The sequence below is a fragment of the Musca vetustissima genome, unplaced genomic scaffold (genome assembly GCF_032173495.1).
Source record: "Musca vetustissima isolate MV318-11 ecotype Yass unplaced genomic scaffold, APGP_CSIRO_Mvet_v1 utg13520, whole genome shotgun sequence".
NCBI classification, from domain to species: Eukaryota; Metazoa; Arthropoda; class Insecta; order Diptera; family Muscidae; genus Musca; species Musca vetustissima.
Genome location: NW_026886821.1, coordinates 60,757 through 84,785, shown reverse-complemented (window position 1 = coordinate 84,785; position 24,029 = coordinate 60,757). Strand labels below are relative to the sequence as shown.

The 24,029-nt window shown below is 36.2% G+C and overlaps 2 protein-coding genes across 2 annotated transcripts; one reads left to right on the top strand and one right to left on the bottom strand.

Moving 5' to 3' along the window:
• Nucleotides 1–206: 206 nt before the first annotated feature.
• On the top strand, nucleotides 207–2,918 carry LOC133334304 (uncharacterized). The gene is made up of 5 exons (XM_061542594.1): nucleotides 207–322; nucleotides 396–1,410; nucleotides 1,476–1,690; nucleotides 2,525–2,796; nucleotides 2,869–2,918. The coding sequence occupies exons 1-5, from the start codon at nucleotides 207–209 to the stop codon at nucleotides 2,916–2,918; spliced, it is 1,668 nt and encodes a 555-aa protein (XP_061398578.1).
• A 263-nt stretch (nucleotides 2,919–3,181) lies between these two features.
• Nucleotides 3,182–17,205, bottom strand: LOC133334302 (sialin-like). The gene is made up of 7 exons (XM_061542593.1): nucleotides 17,187–17,205; nucleotides 11,591–11,820; nucleotides 6,959–7,204; nucleotides 6,442–6,897; nucleotides 6,133–6,265; nucleotides 3,457–3,698; nucleotides 3,182–3,394 (listed from the first exon to the last, which is right to left on the bottom strand). Exons 1-7 carry the CDS (start codon nucleotides 17,203–17,205, stop codon nucleotides 3,182–3,184), a joined length of 1,539 nt encoding a protein of 512 aa, XP_061398577.1.
• Nucleotides 17,206–24,029: the final 6,824 nt, after the last annotated feature.

Below are 24,029 nucleotides of genomic sequence, written 5' to 3'. Positions count from 1 at the left end.
CTTGTTTTGCCTCATCTTACTGGCTGGACCCATGATTGCTATTCGATTGCGCATATTTAAAAAAAAAATCCACTGGATTTAAAACTAGAATTTATTCGAGGAATACGCTTTGGAATTGGCATTTGAAATCGAGTGAATATTGTGGCACTGTTTTAATGAATTACATTAATTAATTAAATTAAGTCCTGAATTAAAGACAAGACAAAATGCATTTTGATAAAAACGATAGTGCCACCGAAAACCCACCTGCTAATGATTCTCTAGAGACAGTAACTCAGGAAGGCACAAAACGGCGAACAGTTGTGGGGCCGTGGAAAAATGGGTAAGTTCATTGTTCGCGTGTTTTCGTTTTGATACTTAAATAATTTGTATTTTTTATAAAATTTCTCATTTAGTTCCGAATTTAACAAAGTATATGAATGGTTATTTGGTGAAAACTATTCGGCAGCAACGAGGCAACAAGCACTTTCTCAGATTCGCATTTGGAATTTGAGACGCAGTACACAATGTCCGGCAGCTGTTTTGGCGACAGCTGTCATTGTCGAAGTTCAGCAAAAAGATCACCCCGAAACAATATATTCCGCAGAAGATTTACAGACTTTGTATGCGAATGCATTTACCCGATTCTTCAATTTCATGTCGTCAATAATGCAAACGCATAACATGCGAACAATGTATCAAACTGCCAAAGAATTGGGTTTGGAATCGTTTGTGGTGGATTTGCGACACATCTGTGCCCACGGTCAGGTATTGCCTCCGTTACAGGTGTTGAGAAACACAGCAGAATATTGCATTGTTTGGTTACACGATTACTACTGGCGATCGCAGCTGGATAGTATGTGTGATGTTGATGCAACACGTATCAGGCGTAAAGACAGAACTGAACTTGATGACAAGGTATCTGCACTTTTTGAACTGTACGATACCGCCTTGGAGGGACATATGAAGGGGGCCACTAATATGAAGACACTGAAACGCCATGTACATGGAAAACGTTTTCACAGCCTAAAGGAATACTATCAGCAAAACAATTTCGAAAAATTGCAAGATGTTTTCGATCACATTGCCAAGGAACTATATGCTTTGGTGAAACGTGATGTTATCATTAAAGATGTATCGACAATCTATATTGGAGCTCTATTACGTATGCGTTATTTTTTCTCTGTGTCCAATATTGATGATTCCGCTAAAGAATTGGAATCTTTAATTACCGTCAATCAAACATTATTCCGCATGTTAGCCATACACGGGTTTTTGGATGATTTATTCTATGCATTAATTGATATTGCTGAAAGTCCAATTGTTGAGGCTAATAAGAGAGCATCGGCAAGCTTCTGGGCGGTGCAAATAATTAAAGGTTTCAAAGCATTTCGCCAATGCAAACAAATGTACAAAGCCGAAATGGATGAGGTATGATTATATTTGAAAACAAAATATTTGTATAGTTAGTAATCATATTTTTCTTTTTGTTTTAGAATACCGCAATTAGAGAGCCATCATTTTCTCTAAATAATTTAACAGAAATATCGGAGGGTACCCGAGAATTGTATATATATAGCGGTGTTGGTATGAAGAAAACCTTACTTTTTGGTGATAATTTCCGACGACCATGGGTGTGGGTATTTGAACGAGATTTCCTGGAAGAACGACTTGAGGCAGCCAACGACTATACCGCACCCATTCTGAAGGGGTAGGTACAATTTGGAATATGTAATTACTGAATTTCTGGAAAGTTTTCTTTAATATTTTTATGCTAAACGTTTTAGTCGTGTTTGGATCATATGGGATCTAAATAATTTTGGACCACAATTCTTGAGTAAATATTCGTATATTCTACAATTATGTTTATAAGCCGAAAATAGTCGGATTATTTTTTGAATATTAAATTTGATACACATTTGAAATGACTAAGGGCGTGTCGGTTTTTTGGGTTGCTCAACACTCAGTATAGCGTAAACAGTGGCTTTATTATTTAGAAAATAATAGTATTTATCCTGATTTCATCGTCATTACAAGGAATCCGTCAGTTATGTTTATCTGAAGCAGATATGTAGTAATATCTCAGTCCACGTTTTGTACAACCACCTATGTATACAGCTCTCAATTTGTTAAACGATTAGCCACAATTTTCAAACCCCATACTGGGAATCCGTATTCCTGGAGAATAAAAATCGTTATCACGGAAAATGTTGAGAATTTTCCTATAGTAAAACATTGAGGATTTTCAGAGGATAAAATACATCCTGTAGCTCAATATTTTACCATAGCCCTCAGGCTCCTGCCCGATTTTAGATATTTCCAACCTCCCATTCAATTTTACCTTTGATCACTGTCGTAATTCCTAAGTGTCATCATTGTAGTTTCTCAAATGATAAAAAACTCTTGACCGAAAAAATTCCCATTAAAATGTCCGACCGAAATCGCCACCTCATGGGGGAGACTATAAATAATCGATATTTAACGACATTTAAATATTCGTTATAATATAATTTAATTTTTATTTACTTCTATTTTTATTTTTTAGCATATTACCACTTATCGTACCGGAATTAAGTGGCACTGAAGTGCAAACTTTTAGCGAATTAATCGATTGCTATTTTAATGCAAATATTGAGGCTGATAATGAAAAATCTAAAAAATCTCCTAAAGAAAATAATGATGTCTACACTGCCGAGGATTTATTAAATAAACTGAAAAATAATGAGATAACAAAAATGGATGTAGAAGTAATAGATGAAGATGTTGGACAAAATTGTGGTAATTTTAAAACCTATGGACTATGGACAGAAGTTGAAGGTACGCAAGAAAAATATACATACACATATATTTTTTTAAATGTCTAAAATTGTTTATTTTGTTTTAATATAGATGATGATTGGAAATCAAGTCCATTGGGACGTGTACCATGGGAATTGTAAAGACAATATAATTTCATGTATACATATATAGATTGTGATGTTAAATATTTTGCATTTGTTTTTATATTAAAATATAAATTATACAAAATAAATTACTTGCGAGTAATTGCATAATGTAACAGAATAGTTTTATTATTTCCTTTATTTATTGATAAAATATCATTTTTTTTTTAATTAAGTACAATATCTCAAAATGGCACTATTCAGTAATTAATAAAACAAAAAAGTATGACAATTTTCTGTTTGGGTATATACATACATATTTATTTTATACTACTTGTTTTCATTAGTATTTTATTCTCCTGCTTAATATTCTCAACATCATCGTTCATACCATTTTCATGTACTGCAGAACTTGAATATCCAGCATTCCACGGCTGTAATGAGGAATCGGCAAATAGTAAGTACAATGTTCCACATGCAATTAGTACACCAGCAGTTATCAGAAAGACATTTCTCCAAGCCTCAAATGTTTGCTAAGAAAAATTAGAAAATAAAAGATATAATGGTATGGGGTTATAACTTATAACTTACTTACATTCTCAAAGGTCACAACACCCACAATATAGGCCGAGATAAAACCAGGCATACTACCAACAGTACCACAGAGACCCGATATTATGCCGGCAAAATTTGGTGCTATATCTACCATCGATGACAGTGGTCCAGATGTTCCAGAACCTTGAAACATAACAGCCAGCGAAATAAATGTTATGGCCAATATGGGATTGGTGCCAAAATATGCCAAGGCAATCATCATCACGGCGTTGAGCAAACAACCTTTAAATGGAAAAATATTTACATTAATTTAGTTGTAATATAATGGAACAGCCGATTTTGTCAAAACATTACGCATCTTAATATACTTTCGAAACCTAGATAAAGGTAGAAATTATCGGTCCACTTCCTTCTCATAAAATGATGTACATTTTAGGAAAAATTAATATTACCCGCAGTACGTTTTTATACCATCTACCATAGTATGGGGGGTATATTAAATTTGTCATTCCGTTTGTAACTCATCGAAATATTCATTTCCGACCCTATAAAGTATATATATTCTTGATCAGGGTAAAATTCTAAGACGATCTAGTCATGTGCGTCCGTCCGTCTGTTATAATCACTCTATCTTCTGAAGGATTTGAGATAGGGTTCTGAAATTTTGCATCGGGTTGTCTCTTGTCTGCAGCAGGTTAAGTTCGAAGATGAGCTATATCGGTCCACGTTTAGGCATAGGTCCCATATAACGGCACCCCTAAATTTTCTGTATTTTGCGGTCAACCGAATTGACTGAAATTTGGTACAATGGGATCAAATTGGGTACTAAATGTCTACACAAAAATTATGAATATAGGTCCACTTTTTCTGGTAGCCCCCATATAACGATACCCCCAATTTTCGGTAATTTGGGGTTCTTAAGCGCGTTTTCAAGCGAATTCGCTGAAATTCGGCACATTGGGTTCTTATTGGGTACCAAATCTTTCCATCAAAAATTATTTAAAATAGATCCACTTTTTCCGGTAGCCGCCATATAACGGATCCCCCAATTTTCGATATTTTGAGGCATTGAGCGTGTTTTTCAACCGAATTCGCTGTAATATTGTATTTTGTAGTCGTATTTGGTAATCAACCAACTTTTTTATATTAAAATAGTTAACTGATTTTTACACGTTTTGGGTTGTCTCCGTATAGTCGAATTCCAACATAGTATGGGGGATGTTCTGTACTCGGAATTATCTATTTATACCCTACAAAGTATGGAATTCTGAGAAGATTTTGTCGAGTTAAATATCGGTTATAATCATTCTACCTTCCGACGATATCGAGATAGTAATCTGGTTGGAGGATACCATATCCATATATCGCCCTGCTAAATGCCTAAATGGCCTAGACCCTATGTAAAAGTACCTACCGATTTAATAATTAGGGTGAAGGAAGGTATTGTGATACAAACTATGCGCTGTAAATTGTAGTATTTGGAGGACACATTCTCCACCCCAAAAATGCGTTTTGGGGTTTTGAGATTTTATGAAAATCACTTCAAGGTGTACTACCTTAAATTATTGTATCGTAAATTATTGTTAAAATTTTTAAAATCCTATATCAAAAATGGGTCTCCTCCACTATAAGGTCAGGAACTTCACTTTTCCAATCAAAACCAGTAAGGAAAGTTCAAAAGTCGGACGGGGCCGACTTTATGATACTCTTCACCACTTTGGCTACATACAAGAGATGTTAATATCTACAAAATACTGCAGATAGAACTGACATAGAATTTAATAGAAATTAAATGTGCTATCTAGATAGATATTTGAACCAATTGAAAAAATCAATGAAAAATTGCATTGTAAACGGCCAGACCCAAAAATCCAATGGTGTACCATTTGTATGAAATTGAGTAAAATTATGTATGGTATATAGTTCTCATAAAAACACATGGACCTAATTGAGCAACCGTTGCATACACCATTTGTGTTTTGTTATCACTCTACATTCAATCTAATACCTTCTGCTAAATTTCGTGTAAATCTAAATCTGAACCGATTTTAACAAAACTTTGCAGACATCCGTCTAGGCTTAATTCAGTACTCTGTGCTGAATTTTGTCCCAATCGGACAAATATTGGGAGTTTGGTGTATCATTCACAAAAATCGGACGAAACTATATATGGGAGCTATATCTAAATTTGAACCAATTTAAACAAAACTTCGCAGACATCAGTCTGGACCTTATTCAGTAGTCTGTGCAAAATTTTGTCTCAATCGGACAAATATTGGGAGCTTGTTGCATTATTCACATAAAATTGGACGAAACTATATATAGGATCTATATCTAAATCTGAACCGATTTTCTTCCAATTTCAATAGGGTTCGTTCTTGGGCCAAATAAGTGAACTGTGCCAAATTTCATCTAAATCGGATCATAAATGCGACCTGTACTTTGTTCACAAAAATACATGGACGTACGGACACACGGACGGATGGGTAAATCGACTCAGAAAGTAATTCTATGCATATTCTTAAAAGGAACCATGGGTCTATCTCGATTCCTTTTGCCTGTTACAAACATATGCACAAAGACATAATATCCTGTACCACATTGTGGTGAAGGGTATAATGATTATAATTTCTGGAGGATAGCAGACCGATTTTAAAAAGTCTTTTTAAATCAATTTGCACATTGATTAGTACCCTAGGAAATAACGATTACTTACATATTGATGTTGCCAATTTTCGAACATTTGTACGACTCACTTTATTATTACGCAATAGAAAATCGGCAAATATTGAAAAAGAATAGGCGAATAACATTCGTAGAATATGTGGGAATCCAGAGAAGACACCAGTCTGAAATGAAATCAATAAATACAATGGAGATATAAAAGAAGGCAATCGATTTGTTAATGGATGTTGTTCGCTAACTCCAAAATACAGAAAAAGAGATCGAAATCCGAAAGAGCAAAGCCCACTGGAAAAGTTATCGAATATAACCATTACAAAAATTTATATATGTTAATACATACCGCTCTTATATCCCAGTTATGAATTATTTTAAAATATGTTGGCGCCTGAGTCATTACGGTAAATATACTCCATGTGCCACCCCATTGTCCAATTACATTCATCCACACGGGTCTTGATGTAAATATGGCGAACCATGGCGTTTTTAGATTATGACTATTTTGTACCGAACTTCCCAGTGATCTTTCAATATAAGCCAATTCTTTGGGACTAATTCGTGGATGTTGGGCCGGTGTATCATAGACTAAATATAACCAGGCAAACCACCATAAGGTGCCCACAATTCCTGTTATGTGAAATACCCAAATCCACGAAAACCAATGTATTACACAGGCAAACAGAGGATATGCCAGCGCTAAGCCTACAGCACTACCAAAATAGGCTGTAATAAATTTACTTCGCTCATTCGGTGGTATCCATTTGCCAGCCATATGGTGCATAGCTGGCCAGGTTAGACCCTAAGAGACAACAAAATTATATAATTAGATAAATGAATTATATGTTTTTATATGTAATTACAGTCAGTAAACCTTGTAAGATCCTTGTTAGAAGGAGTGCCTTAAAGTCCACAAAACAAGCCAAAGGAATTAGAAAGCATATCCAACAGCTAATAACATTTGACAGACCGAACACCAATTTTGTACCATATCTCTTGGCCAATATACCGCCGGGTATTTGTGTTAACCAATATGTCCAGTAAAATGAACCCAAAGCCATAGCCTGTTGATGTTCGTTCCATTGGAATTTTCTTGACCCAGGAGATTCCTGCAAAAAGAGGGTTGTAATTATTTCTGAGAGAGTTTGTTTAAAAACTATTTTTAATTTTTCTTCAGTTTTTGATTGTATGTTTTTTTTTTCGTAATATTAGGTTGACTATAGCTCCATATCTGCATACCATAAGGTGAAGTGTATGTTAAATTGTTCATTCCGTGTGCAACACCTCGCATTAATCTACCTAGACCACATTCTTAATCAGAAAAAAATCTATATGGATTTAGCAATGTCCGCTTGTCTGTCTTTTGAAATCTCGTGAGAGCTCGCAATATTTAAGGTAGGGCTTAGACATTTTTTGACTATTCCTATGGTGTTTTGTATTGAAAAAGGGAATAGATCGGCCCACTCCTCTCCAAAAAGGATATGTTTGGCATTTTTTTTGAAACGAAATGGTTGTAATATGGGTATGGGTTCTAATTGAGCAGTAAATCTTTCTACAAAAAAACATATCAATATAGGTCCATATATCCTTATTGGGAAGTTGGGACTCGTTTTTCAACCAAATTGGAATATTGGTCCACTTTTTAGCCCTCATCTAATCTAATTGACTTTAATTTCAGTTTTTATTCTCATTGTTGTTTCACACCAAAAATTCAAATGTTGTCCATCTCATGGTAGATAGTATAAAAAGTTCCGCCAACTTTTTAACTGTTATTAAACATCTATGCCCTTAATGTATCAACAAAATTAGCCAGTTTATTGTATTGATAAGTTGGTTGGATTGTTTTAACCTGAAGCGGCCCATGGGAAAATAATAATAAGTAGTTTTTTTTTGCTTTATCACGATAAGTGATAACGTCCAAACAATCTGTTTTTTTTCTTACAAACACCTAGCATGTGTCTGTGGTCAATCGATTAAATCTAAAGTAAACAAAAAATATTCCACATAATTTTTGGAAATTGCAACTGATGTTGAATTCTATCACAGAGATAACCGAAGGGAGAATGAATAAGCACATTTTTTTAAATTGATAAGAAAAAATAATAATAACAATTATTATATAATAATTATTATTATTTTTATTAAAAAATAATAAAAAATAAATAATATACAAGTAAAGAAAGCATTAAGTTCTTCCGGGCTGAACTTTGGATACCCTCCACCATAGGAATACTGCAATTGCAATGACAATAAACAATACACCAAATTATCGGTATAATTTTACAAACGGATTTATGTAAATCATTATGTACTTCGTGTACACATTTTTAATGGGGATTTTTCCTAAAATCTGAAAATCCCAAAAACGAGGACTGATACTGATAACGCAAGGTAGAGTATAAAATCCTCAAACTACTGCAATTTAGAGTTCAAAGTTATCTGAGGCTATGCCTAAAGGAGGATTACATATTGAGTACATAGTGTAGGAATTATCGAATTTTTGGGGTTATATTTATATGAGGTCTATGCATAATTAATGAACAATATATGTCAATTTCGAACACAATAATTTTGTTTTGAATCCCAATTCATTCCTTCAGGAGGTATCATTGTATGGGGGAGAAACCAGTAAGGAAATTTCAAAAGTCGGACGGGGGTGGCCGCCCCCCGTGCTTACGTCCCTGACGGGAGCTATATCCAAATCTGAACCGATTTTAACAAACCTTCGCAGATATCATTCCGAACCTAATTCCGCACTCTGTGCAAAATTTTGTCCCATTCGGACAAATATTTGAGTTTTGTGCATCATTCACATAAAATCGGACGAGACTATATTTGGGAGCTATATCTAACCGATTTTAACAAAACTTCGTAGACATCAGTGTGGACTTAAATCAGTACTATGTGCAAAATGTTGTCCCAATAGGACAAATATTGGGAGTTTGGTGCATTATTTACATAAAATCGGACGAAACTATACATTGGAGCTATATCTAAATCTGAACCGATTTTCTCTAATTTCAAAAGGGTTCGTCTTTGGGCCAAATAAGTGAACTGTGCCAAATTTCATCCAAATCGGATCATAAAAAAATACCGAAAATTCGGCTGTGCCCCTATATGGGAGCTACCCGACAAAATTAAGCTATATTTATAATTTTTAGTGGAGAGATTTGGCTGTACTAAATTACAGCCAATTCAGTCGAAAAATACGATCAGAACCCACAAAAATACTGAAAATTAGGGGGTACCTTTTTAGGGGGGTTACCAGAAAAAGTGGACCTATATTTATATTTTTTAATGGAAAAATTTTATACGCAATTAGGAACCAATGTTGCAAATTTCAGCGAATTCGGTTGAAGACGCGCTCAAATACATGCAACGATATATCTTACTTTCAATACCGAACATACAAAAATCATAAATATTTTGATCTCAATCGTGATCACAAAAGAAAACCAGTAAGGAAAGTAGTAAAGTCGGACTGGGCCGACTATATGACACCCTTCACCACTTTGGGTATATTCTACATATGTATCCTAACAGATGACGCGTTTTTTTATATATCTATATCTGAATCGATTTCAGGGAAACTTGCCAGAGACTAATTTATATTACATCAGTACGTTGTGTCAATCGGCCTAGCTATGGACCATTTCACGAAGCTTAGCAAAATCATTGAAGACTTAATTCAGTACCCTATACCAAAATTCGTGCAAATCGAGGGACTTTGGTGCACCAATTACATAAAATCGGACGAATCATTCTCCATCTTATTCATTACTCTATGCCAAATTTCGTGCAAATCAAAAAATTTCCAGGGAATTTAGTGGACTATTTACCTAAAATCGGGCGAAGCTATATACGGGAGCTATATCTAAATCTGAACCGATTTTCGCAAAACTCTTCACACATCATTCTAGACTTAATTCAGTACGCTATGACAAAATTCGTGCAAATCAAAAGATTTCCAGGGGCCTTATTGGACTATTTACCTAAAATCGGGCGAAGCTATATCTAAATCGGAACCGATTTTCTCAAAAATTTTCACAAACCATTCTAGACTTAATTCAGTACGCTATAACAAAATTCGTGCAAATCAAAAGAATTCCAGGGACTTTAGTGGACTATTTACCTAAAATCGGGGGAAGCTATATATGGGAGCTATATCTAAATCTGAACCGATTTTCACGAAACTTTGCACTCATCATTCTAGACTTAATTTAGTACGCTGTGCCAAATTTCGTGCTAATCGAAAGATATATAGGGACTTTGCTACACAATTTACCTTAAATCGGACGAAGATATATATGGGAGATATATCTAAATCTGAACCGATTTTCGCGAAACTTTGCACACATCATTCGTGACCTTATTCATTACGCTGTGCCAAATTTCGTGCAATCGAAAGATATATAGGGACTTTAGTGTCATTTACCTTAAATCGGACGAAAATATATATGGGAGCTATATCTAAATCTGAACCGATTTTTCCAATTTCAATAGGGTTCGTCCTTGGGCCAAATAAATGAGCTGTGCCAAATGTCATCCAATTCGAATCAAAAATGCGACCTGTACTTTGTTAACAATTTAACATGGACAGACAGACGGACGGATATGCATAAATCGACTCAGAAAGTGATTCTATGCATATTCTCAAAAGGAACCATGGGTCTATCTCGATTATTTTTGCCTGTTACAAACATATGCACAAAGACATAATACCCTGTACCACAGTGTGGTGAAGGGTATAAACAGAAGGACAGACTAACATGTAGTTAGTCTGGTTGAAATGTTCGGCTAGGATCTTCACCATACGGAAAATGTTTTGTTTCCTCTATATGAACATTGCAAATGTTCTTCTGAAGAAGTTTTCTTATCACCAACCACACAGAATCCAAAATTGCTTGCAGCATCTTTGGCAAAGGCCATTAATAATTTCGTCTAGATAGACAAGCTGGACAGCAAGATATATTAATAAGGTCACCCAGCTAGCGAAAGTCAGCTGATTGACAATTTAAACGCATTGGATTAACAAAATCCAGTACAATGTAAACGTACTGTAATATAGAACAATTCCTATCAAAATTGCCACAGAAATAATGACACCAGTGAAAGGTGTAATCATGGCACAATAAATAGGTAGTCCCATGATTTATTTTTCAAGTTGATAGATGAGCTCAAATTAAAAAGCATTGCCATTGTCAAATGAGACCTTCTGTAATTATGCCATGACATAGCCTTTCATTATTTTTGTTATTTTTAATTATGTCAAATAAACACAACGACTTGTTGTGAATGTTTTTTCTTATATTTGACAGAACGAGCCACTAACTACATAGTTGCATTTTTGATTATTCACCTCAAGTTGTATTACCTTGTATTATTGTACCATGCGTATAGCGAACATGTATAAAGCATCTTATATGTTATCTTTATAAAGCATTTTATATGGTCTAAAATATTTTTGAAATGGGTATGATGACCCTATTGCTTACCTCCATGGGATTATCTGTACTTAAATTCATTGCAGCATTACTGGTATCAAAATCCACCGGCGTACCATTGACATTGCTTAATACCATTGACGGAGGACTCAAGTCATGTGCTTGGCGAGATGGCGATGGCGCAATCATATCAACAATTGCAATATTGAGATTAATGCATATTAAGTAATTTATGGCAAAGCCAACAAATACCACATGCCACAAAACCGTACGACATTGTACTGAAAAAATGTACACAGTTTGTTGGAGATTTATTCAAGATCAAATTTAAATCACTTTTAATAAATTTACCCATTTTTATATTTATTTATTTTAGATTGTATTTTGTTTTGATTTCTTTGGCTTCGATTTTCTTTTTCTTTGCTGATAATGTTTACAAACAAATCACCAGATCATGTTTTAGAATTGTTGGTTTTTTTTATGGTGTTCAGAGGTTAGCTACTTTTTTTTTAATAAAAATGCACTTGAGCTTGAGCAAACACGTTTCTTTTCGTAATTTAAAGCAATTATTTATTTTGTGTTCTATTTAATATATTATAATGTAAATTCCGTCATATATTATCGATGTTCAATGTTGGAGTTTTGTTCTCCAACTGATTTTGGATTTGCCATTAAAATAATGTGGGGCACAATTTGTATGTGAAAGATTAGTTGGTCTTCTGATAAGAAGTTTTTTATTTAATCAGAATAAATACATCGTAGTAGTATGACAAAAATAGAATAATGAATGGACTGGCATGGTATGGCTACTAAGAACACTGTGCTTAAGGGAACCCTCGATTTCTGATGAGCTTCAAATGAGCTTACAATGGGTTAAAGACTTGTAACTTTGCATACATGTATACATGAAAATAAATTGCCAATATTACTATTTTCGATGGCGGGCATGATTTCCGATCATTCAAATCTCAAAATTCCAACACTATTAGAAAGAGTACATATCAGGCAAAATGGAGGACCTAGGGAATAATCACGTGTTAAAATTTGGAACCGATTGGAATTATAGTTTTTGAGTTAATGTGCCCGCCATCCGTAAAAAGCAATGTTTTGAGAAAAACGCGTTTCATATGATGTTGACACAATAAATCGGCTATATCTTCAAGTGTAGTAGAGATTTTAACTTGCAAGTTTAAGGAGACATTTTTGAGAAGCTAGAATTTTCTACAACCGAGTATGGGGTTGGAGCCTTCCTTGGGAGGTATGTCGAAATATGGCGGTGAAGAAGAAACCACAAAACCAATATGAGACCAGTAAGGAAAGTAGTAAAGTCGGACTGGGCCGACTATATGATACCCTTCACCACTTTGGGTATATTCTACATATGTATCTTAACAGACGTCGCGTGTTTGTTATATATCTATATCTGAACCGATTTCAGGGAAACTTGCCAGAGATTAATTTATATTACTTCATTACGTTGTGTCAATCGGCCTAGCTATGGATCTTTTTACGAAGCTTAGCAACATCATTCTAGACTTAATTCAGTACGCTATGCCAAAATTCGTGCAAATCGAAAGATGTATAGGGGCTTTGGTACACAATTTACCATAAATCGGACGAAGATATATATTAATATATTAACGAAACTTAACACACATAATTCTAGACCTTAACACACAACATTCTAGACCTTATGTTTTACTCTGTGCCAAATTTCGTGCAAATCGAAAGATATATAAGGACTTTAGTGGACTATTTACCTAAAATCGGGCGAAGCTATATATGAGACCTATATCTAAATCTGAACCGATTTTCACGAAACTTTGCATCCATCATTCTAGACTTAATTCATTACGCTATGCCAAATTTCGTGCAAATCGAAAGATATATAGGGACTTTGGTACACCATTTACATAAAATCGGACGAAACTATATATGGGAGCTATATCTAAATCTGAACCGATTTTCAGGAAACTTAACACACATCATTCTATACCTCATTCATTACGCTGTACTAAATTTCGTGCAAATCGAAAGATATATAGGGACTTTGGTGCACCATTTACATAAAATCGGACGAAACTATATATGGGAGCTATATCTAAATCTGAACCGATTTTCATGAAACTCAGCACACATCATTCTATGCCTAATTCATTACTCTGTGCCAAATTTCGTGCAAATCGAAAGATATATAGGGACTTTGGTGCACCATTTACATAAAATCGGACGAAACTATATATGGGAGCTATATCTAAATCTGAACCGATTTTCATGAAACTCAGCACACATCATTCTATGCCTAATTCATTACTCTGTGCCAAATTTCGTGCAAATCGAAAGATATATAGGGACTTTGGTGCACCATTTACATTAAATCGGACGAAAATATATATGGGAGCTATATCTAAATCTGAACCGATTTTTCCCAATTTCAATAGGGTTCGTCCTTGGGCCAAATTTCATCCAAATCGGATCATAAATGCGACCTGTACTTTGTTCACAAAAATACATGGACGGACGGACAGACAGACGGACGGACATGCGTAAATCGACTCAGAAAGTGATTCTATGCGTATTCTCAAAAGGAACCATGTGTCTATCTCGTTTCCTTTTGCCTGTTACAAACATATGCACAAAGACATAATACCCTGTACCACAGTGTGGTGAATGGTATAATGACGGTATAGAGTGTATACCATCTACCCAAGATGAGGTCAGAATAGCAATCAATCGGCTGAAGACTAATAAAGCAGCAGGAGCCGATGAATTACCAATCGACCTATTCCACATCATGCACCAGCTGATTAGTACAATTTGGCCAGAGGAATGCATGCCCAATGATTGGTACCTCAGCCATACTGTGCCCCGTGCACAAAAAGGAAACAAGACGATATGTGGCAGCTATAGAGGAATTAGTCTTCTTCCCATTGCATATGAAGTGCTGTCAAATCCTGGAAAAGACCCACGAAAACACATCGAAATATTCCTCCTATTCATTTACTATAAAGTCTTGACGGGACTTATCGGAGCCCTTCAATATGAATGAGGATTCAGACAAGGTGACAGTTTGTCGTGTGATCTGTTTAACATTCTGCTGGAAGGTGAACAGAAATGGCACTCCATATAATGGGTCCAACATTGCTAGTGTTAACAGCCACCTTTGAACAAATTGAAAAGGAGTCTGCCAAATTGGGACTGGTAGTAAGAGACAGCTCTTGGAGTGGTTGCGAGGAAGATTCTCCGGAAGATCTAAGGGCCGATCTGCGTCGACGTCGAATGAACCATGTATTGTCGACATCGACAGACGGATCGAGCTGCAGAGACCGAGTTGGCTAGGTCATGTTGTGAGAATGGATGAGGATACCCCCACTCAAAAAGCATATAAAAGCGAGCCAAGTGATGGTTCACGCAGAATGGAAAGGCCACGAATTCGATGGAAAAATCAAGTAGAATACAACATCTCGGAGGATTCAGCTTGTCGTGTGACCTTATCCTGCTTTAAAAGGTCATACGAGATACAAAGCTGAATTGAAATGACACTTTGTACCCCAAACAACACATGTTAATCGCCTACGCCGATGACATCGACATTTATGAGTCGAATATTGCAAGCGGTAACATCCGCCTTTGAACAAATTAAGAAGGAGTCTTCCAAAGTGGTTCTGGCAGAAGACCAAGCTGATGGTATCAACGCGCAATACGTCCAGTAGGCTCGGACCAACTGTGGAACTTGAGAACTACAGCTTCGAGGTAGTTAAAGATTTTATATACCTCGGTAACGCCATAAACAAAACTAATGACATCAGTTTTGAAAATCGGAGAAGGATATGTTGGCCAACAGATACTACAATGATCTAAGTATGTAATTCAGAAACAAGGACACCTCCCGCCAGACCAAACTCACACTCTACAAGACGCTGATACTACCCGTGCTGTTATATGGATCTGAAGCATGGGTACTTGCGCAAGCAGATGATGCAGCTCTTGAAGTATTTGAGAGAAAAATTCTCAAAAAGATCTACTGTGGAACTTGAGAACTACAGCATCGAGGTAGTTAATGATTTTATATACCTCGGTAGCGCCATAAACAAAACTAATAACATCAGTTTTGAAATTCGGAGAAGGATATGTTGGCCAACAGATACTACAATGATCTAAGTATGCAATTCAGAAACAAGGTCATCCCCCGCCAGTCCAAGCTCACACTCTACAAGACGCTTATGCTACCCGTGCTGTTATATGGATCTGAAGCATGGGTACTTGAGCAAGCAGATGAGGCAGCTCTTGAAGTATTTAAGAGAACAATTCTCCGAAAGATCTATGGGCCTATCTGCGCTGATGGTGAATATCGTCGTCGAATGAACCATGAGTTGTATCATCTATTCTCGGACATCGGCATTGTCAGACGTATTGAGCTGCAGCGACTACGTTGGCTAGGTCATGTTGTGAGAATGGATAAAGATGCCCCAGTTCAAAAGGCATATAAAAGTGAATCACGCAGAAGGGGAAGACCACGAATAAGATTGAATTGGATCAAGTGGAAGACAATATTGCCGAACAGGCCATGTTCGGCACTATTGTCTTCCACTTGATCTTTCAAATTTCAAAATTTCAACTTCAAATTTGAAAACTGGCCAAAAAGACCGACGCGCCTGGAAATCTTTTTTAAGCTCGGCTTATGGAACGAATATTCTGTCACAAGCCAGCTAAGTAAGTAAGTATATATACAATTAGAACTAAATTTAATAAAGTTTAGTACTTTTCGGACACTAATAGGGCGAATTTCCAAAAACCCTTTTGGACATCTTTCTAACTTTCCATCATTGGCCCACATTCAAAGTTTCAGAATTCCCTTCTCTAGTTCGAATTTCCAAAAGCTCAGCCTAATCTCACGCCTATACACCAACAAGAACCCATACTTAAAATTTCTAGCTTCAGCCGTTTCGTCCGGGTGATGATCTTCTGCATCTCCATCCCAGTCAGATTCGCATTCATTAATGCATTTTGGTCAAGATTTGTTGACACTTCCAGACTACTTTTTTGCAATCAGCATTCCATAATTCAACCATTCGCTTTGCTTCAAATCCTAGACAGGAATTTATTTATGCTCTTACTTCTATGCTTCCCCACCCCCACTGCATGTGGGACCATGTGTAGGAATGTGCACCCACAATGTAAATATGTACATACTCGTACATCATTAATTAGAGGTGTTGTCACTGAGATTCGATGCGGTCCACTAAGTGATTCCATTAAAGAAAAAGCATATGAAGAGCGGACTAAATTTAGAGAATAGAATATTTTGAAAAATATAAAAAAATATAAAACTAATTGGAAGCCATTTGTTCTTCATTACTAACAAAATAAGTTAGTGGGAGAACCAGCCGAAAAAAAAAAATTATCAGTAGCTTATAGAGCTATAAATACCCTACGGATCAAAAAAACCCACACATATCTTTATACACATCATTTGTAATGACAAATAATGAAGAAGAACTGCAATACCATATAAAATCTTAACAATATTGTAAAAATGACACGAACTGCAAAAAAATCTGCCGCCATGAAAGTAAAATCAAAGAAGAAGAAATAAAGAAAAACCATGAAAAACATTGTAAATTCGCACAAATTGACGGTAACCTACCTTTAATGTTGGTGGACATTGTGTGATGGCCCCTCTCTTCTTCAGGCTATCCTATACATACATACATACTATGTATCCACATACATAGTTAAGTTTGTGTTATTTTTTTAGGTCTGAACTTGATATGCCATAACGTTTTTTATGGTTGATTCCTAACTAAGGTGTAGCTGCGGAACTGCATTGGCTCACATCGAAATAACAACAATAATCAAGCTATAAATATAGGTATACAGTATGTATGCGGCTATCATTCTGGACCAGCAAATGTAATGAATGCTGTTGAATGTGTCGCAGTTGTCATCATGGTCATTTTTATGACCCCAACCACAGACGAGGGTGGGTATGGGAAGGTACAGATGTAACACATATTCGTGTCGATTGGACTGATGTACCTTTTGTAATACATGATTTACACGAAATCGGACGAAATTATATATTTGTCAAATGAAACGTATATGGGAGTTATGATTTAATCAGAACCCACGTCATTCAGATGTCTCTACTGGGCAAATTTGTCCTTAATCGAAGGGAGTATCAAAGCGTCTTAGGCGCATAATTTACAATAAATCGGAGGGTAATATGAGAGCTATATCTAAATATGGACCAATTTTCAATACATTTCAATAAGGCTCGTCTGTGGCCAAAATAATTGGGCCATGCAAAAATTCAGCACAATTGATAATAATTTATTTTTTACATCTGGCTACATCGCGTTTATGTCGATCGCAGAGAACATTGTTAACACCATGAAGTGGACATTTAAAATACCTAAAATCGATCGGAGCATGCATAATTATTTTTCCTCAGTGAAAATGAAGTACAACATTTGCGGAAAGAAACATCGGCTGTCGAGTAATCACGTACCTGAAGTTGTTCGATCGTGTTTGGTTTGCTCCGCAAAAGAAACCGGGTCATTCAATTAGTTTCACAGTATCCTCCGCAAATTGTCGGTGAAGAAATCCAGAATGCGAAATCCCAACAGCCTTAGTGGAAACATTCGGCTAACATCTTTAAATTGCCAAAAGTAGGGTTTGACCTTCCCGTACTTGAAGCTGTTCGATTATGTTCGGTTCCGGGTCATTCAATTAGTTTCACAGTCTCTTCTGGTCTATGAACAAAACAAAATTGGTTGAGCATCAAGAAGTACAAAGCCGATATTATTGGCTTACAGGAAATGCGATGGAATGGGACAGACCATGAAACGAGACATGAATTTGGCTGCGGATTTATGGTTAACAGAAGAATAAAAGATCTCATCTCCAGATTCACTCCAGTAGATGAGCGAATTTCTATAATCCGTATAAAAGACAAATTCGTCTACATCAGTCCTATTTATGCCCATAATCCGACGGAGGACAAACATGAACGTACCAAAGACAAATCGCCCAGAAACGTACGACCGCTGCCCTGCCCATGACATTAAAATTCCCAATCAAACGACGAGAAATCAAATTGATCATGCTGTGATAGATGGAAGGCATTCATTTAGTGTTTTAGACGTTCGATCGATCCGAGGAGCGAATATGGATTCGCACCACTGCCTTGTAGCAGGCAAGGTTCGCACTCGCCTTAATATAGCAGCAAAGATGTGATCTAACCGAAGGCTTTGGTGCAGGTACATCGTCCTGTAGAGATGAAAATGGAAACCTGGTGACATATACGCAATCGGAGGAGCATTTTGGAAAATTTCTTGTATCAAATAGTGGTAGTGAAGAAGGTATACCAGAACCAATAAAAGATGACGGTATAGAGTATGTACCACCTAGTCAGATGAGGTCAGAGCAGCAATTAATCGTCTGAAGAACAATAAAGCAGCAGGTGCCAATGGGTTAGCAGCATGTACCAGCTGATTAGTACAATTTGGATAGAGAAATGCATGTCCAATGATTGCAACCTCAGCATCGTGTGTCTCGTGCACAAAAAAGGAGACATGACGATATGTGCCAACTATAGAGGAATAAGTCTCCTTCCCAACGCATAAAAAGAGCTATTCAGCGTGCTGCGTGAACGACTGAAGACAATGGTTAATGACATTATTGGTCCATACCAATGCGGCTTTAGGCCTGACACAGCGACACTATTCGTCGACTATAAAGCCGCATTCGACAGCCCTAACCGTTCAGCAGTGTTTAAAGCCATATCTCGATATTCCTGTAAAATTTATACGGCTATGCAGGATAACTTTAACTGCAACAAGGTCAGCAGTTAAAGTCGTTAAGGTTCTATCGGAACACTTCAATACCGAATGAGGATTCAGAAAAGGTGACAGTTTGTCGTATAACATTATCCTGCTTTAAAAGGTCATACGAGATACAAAGCTGAACCGAATGACACTCTGTACACCAAACAGCACATGTTACTAGCCAACTCCGATGACATCGACATAATGGGTCGAACATTGCGAGCGGTAACAGCCTCCTTTGAACATATTGAGAAAGAGTTTGCCAAAGTAGGACTGACAGTAAATGATAAGAAGACCAAGCTGATGGTATCAACGAGCAAGACGTCAAGTAGACTCGAACCAATTGTGGAACTTGAAAACTACAGCTTTGAGAAAGTCAACGATTTTATATACATCGGTACCGCTATAACTACAACTAATGACATCAGTTTTAAAATTTAGAGAAGTGTTGACCAACACATGAAGAAGGTCACCTCTCGTCAGACAGAATCAAATTTCTGTTCGAAATCTTAAGCGATTTTTTGAAATTTCTGTTCGAATTTAAATGTGACATAGAGTGACATTCGCACAGATTTCGGTCCAAAGTCTTATGGTTCATTATAATTTATACAACTAGAATTATATGTTACAAGTAGTTGTCAGCTGATTGTGCTTGTCCTTACTATATTAACTGATTACACTACCCCGCTCTGCTTGGTAGTATATTTTTATAACCACAGGCAATCAAGCAGTGAATTCTTTTTTTTTTGCAGTTATCGGTCACTAATTTTATTTCTCCGTTTCTTTTTTGAAGGTAATTTGTTGTTGAAGACACTTTCATAGGATGTAATCAAAAAGTAACAAAAACAACAACACAAAGAATTGTAACGATACTGAAACACAGCAACTCTTGTGGACTGCATTGACATTGCTTGGAAATATGGATACCAAGCCCGGGCCGCTAAATTAAAATGCGTAGCCATAAAGCATTGATTCTGTCATGGCTTGGCAATTGCTGTTTGGCTTATGCATTAATTACCATTAATATTTTGATGGAGCGGCAGGCTGAGCTCCACTATGCCATTCCACGGTGGTTGTGTTCTTGTAACCCGTAAAGAAAAAACCCAACCATTCGCTGAGAGCGGCATTGGCCATCTTTGAGGATCATTTATCAATAATTACCTTTGTATGGATGATGGCAAGCAGCAGGATATTTTCGGGTTCATTTCAATCGTCTTTCGTCGTTTATTTGAGAAGGCGAATAAACGAAAGAATTGGAAATCCATGGCCATCATCATCAATGACGGATGGATGGATGGCTGAACAGACAATGTGGAAGCATATTTTTTTCAAAATATTCTTGAATTTTTACGAATTTGATTAAAAGCCTACGGGCAAACTGCTCTAAATTTAGTTACCAATTTGCTGTTCAAAGCATTTGATTTGTATGCTAACCTTGATGGGTGACTTTCGGTATGGGCTTGAAAAATTAGCATTTTTTTCTGAATACAGCTTTCAAAATTCTTGCATTGATCATTAAAAGTGTTGGGCATTGCATGCTAATATTGTAGAATAGAGCTCAGAAAAAAAAACAACATTTGATTTACTTCAAACTGCAATTAATTATTATTTATTAGATTTTTTTTATGTGGAGCATGGTTTAAAGTTATGACCAACCTTGGGCACGTGAAACTATTCGAAAGAAATTTTAGTATGCATACAGTCCTATATACACCTTGATATAACGATCAAGGTCCCAACAACTAGAAGAACTCCACAGATAATTTCGTGATCGATATTTTATCTCCCAAAAATACTGAATATTGGTCGTAATATGAAAAATGGCAGAATATGAAAATGCTCTTCGAAAAAAAACACTACCAAAAATAATAATAAAAAAAAACATTAAGGAAAATAGTAAAGTCGGACTGGACCGACTATATCCTAACAATTTCATGTCAATGTAAATCGATTTAAAGCAAACTTAATACATGCTACTCGGTATGCCGCACTTTTCAAAATTTAATCTCCATCAGGTAAAATCGGACGAAAAAAGGCCAGAGACAAAATTGTGTGTCAATCGGACCAACTTTGGGTCTTTGGTGCACATTTTACATTAAAACTGACGGAAATGTATATGGGAGCTATATATAAATCTGAAATCTATGCCAAATGTTGTGCAAATCGAAAGCTATATAGGGACGTTTGTGCGCCATTTACCTTAAATTTGAAAACCCCAAAACCGATATTGATAACGCATGGTACAGTATAAAATCCTCAAACTGCTGCAATTCAAATCGCAAATTTATATGAGGTATCATTATATGGAGACTAGACCTAACTGCGGGCCGGCATAGTTCATTCTCGAACTTCTGCAGGTAGAATGATTACAAAAATGTGTTAGAATCAAACCGAATGCGTGGAACAAATCAGATAACTATTTTAATATAAACAAGTGAAAAAGCGTTAAGTTCGGCCGGTCCGAACTTTGGATACCCTCCACCATAGATATACTGACAGGTACTTGAAATGAAAATATAGGGAAAATACCAAAAAGTGGACCTATATCGATAGTTCCACAAACCGGTTATGTAAACCACAATGTAAACTATACAACAAATTTCAGAAATTTTAATGGGCAATTATACCCTCAGATTTATGGATAGTGACACGGTTAAGATGGTTCTAGACACCATGTTTCTTTGAACCAAATTTGTTTCAGATTTCATCCAAACATTGGCCATCTTATTATTTCTACCAAACTTAGTTCAAGTTCGAAGATGGGGAATATCAGTCCACTTCTTCTGGTACCTCCCACACAGGGGCTAGGTCTAAATATGGGTTATAGTTCATATAAAGTTCATTATCGAACCTTACGTTCTAGTTTTTTATCTCGATATCCTCCGCAGGTGATGTGATTATAACAGGGTCTTAGAACCAAACCCAAAACGCGGAACAAATTGCATAACTATTTTAATGTAAAAAAGGGGGTTATATGGGGACTACCCCAAAAAGGAGGTGCATATAAATAATTTTTTATAGGGACATTTATTACCATATACGACTACAAAATACAAAATTTCAGCGAATTCGGTTGAAAACCGCGCTTAAGAATCCCAAGAATATATATACTTCATAGGGTCGGAAATGATTATTTCGATGCGTTACAAACGGAAAAACAAAACTAATATACCCTCCATACTATGGTGGAGGGTATAGAAACGTCGTAAAGTTCGGCCAGGTCGAAATTTTTATAAATTCCACCATGAGTTGGACTTTCAAAATACCTAAATCAGGTCTTCCTGGAAAAACGTAATACCACACTACAGACGCAGATTGGGCTAGGACTTTGGTGATGGTAGGAATTATGTCTGAAATCCCCATAATAACGAATATTGGAAAGGGGGCAGTGAGAGGAATGACAATCAAAAACTCCCCAAAATACCGAGAGGTACCGTTATATGGGAAGGTACGATATATGGATGCTACTCTGAAAAATTGGCCAATATTGATAGTTCTTAGTAGGCAGATTTACTGCATATGTGTGCTATGGGAGATATGCTATCCAATGAGATCCCAAAATTCCAAACTACAGCCAATTCGATTGAAAAACCTGTCCGACTTCCCCAAAATGCCGAATATATTCAGGACCGATATATCCATGAACGTACAATCGTGCGTAATGATTTAAATGCCGTTCGGTGGGCGTGAAATTCCTGAAAGATAGAGGTTTTATCGGAAATATCATTTCTCCTCAGCGAACTCCCTGCTTCCACGTACGTACACATATACATCACGATCCAATGTTTCAAATTTGGCTGCAGGGTAGTTCTTTCGGCGTTCTCAAACATGGACCTCTATTAAAAGCGAATGTGTTTTGCAAAAAATGAGACGGGGCCTTTATATGGGAGCTATGTCAAAATATGCACATATACTGAACATTTCCCCTAACTCTCGTTAGGAAAATGAAAAAAAAATGAAATATGAAGGGGCCTTCTCATAGAGACTATGCTAAAACTTGGACCTCTATTGAAAATTTCTAGCAAAGAGGTTTTTCGGACGCTAAAATGTGAAATTACACCAACATAGCCCACCCTAAGACCATAAATATGATTAAAATGGGGCAGGATCATCATGGAGGGGGTATGTCAAAACTAGGACCCATATTAGAAATAGTCTGCAAAGATATTTTTACTGGCGGCTGTACCAAAACATAGACCGATATATCCTATCCTATAGAATTAGTAATGCATGTGCAAAATTTCAAATCAATAAATACTAAATACTGCCTTCCAAACTTTGTAGTTCGACTCTTAGAGAGTCTTGAGAATGACTGAAGAAAGGTTTCCACTTTCACAAGTTTTTAAAACTTGTAGAAAAGTCGTCATGAATAAAATACACATTTCTTGGCAGGGGCCAAACTAAGTCCTTTTCTGGAAAAAAATGCAGCTAAGAAAACTAAATCCTTTGACGCATATCAATTTGTATGATTGACTATTTTACTGCACGCAAATTTTATTTACCAATTATCTGTATTTCATATCAAATGATGGCTAATTTCTCTTTCTGGGAGTCAAGCTAAACAAAGGAGATTTAGAAAATTCCAACAACAACAAAATTAGTTTTAAAAACAATTTCTTTAATTAATACTCTGTTCAATCACAGACTAATATTTTAGTTCT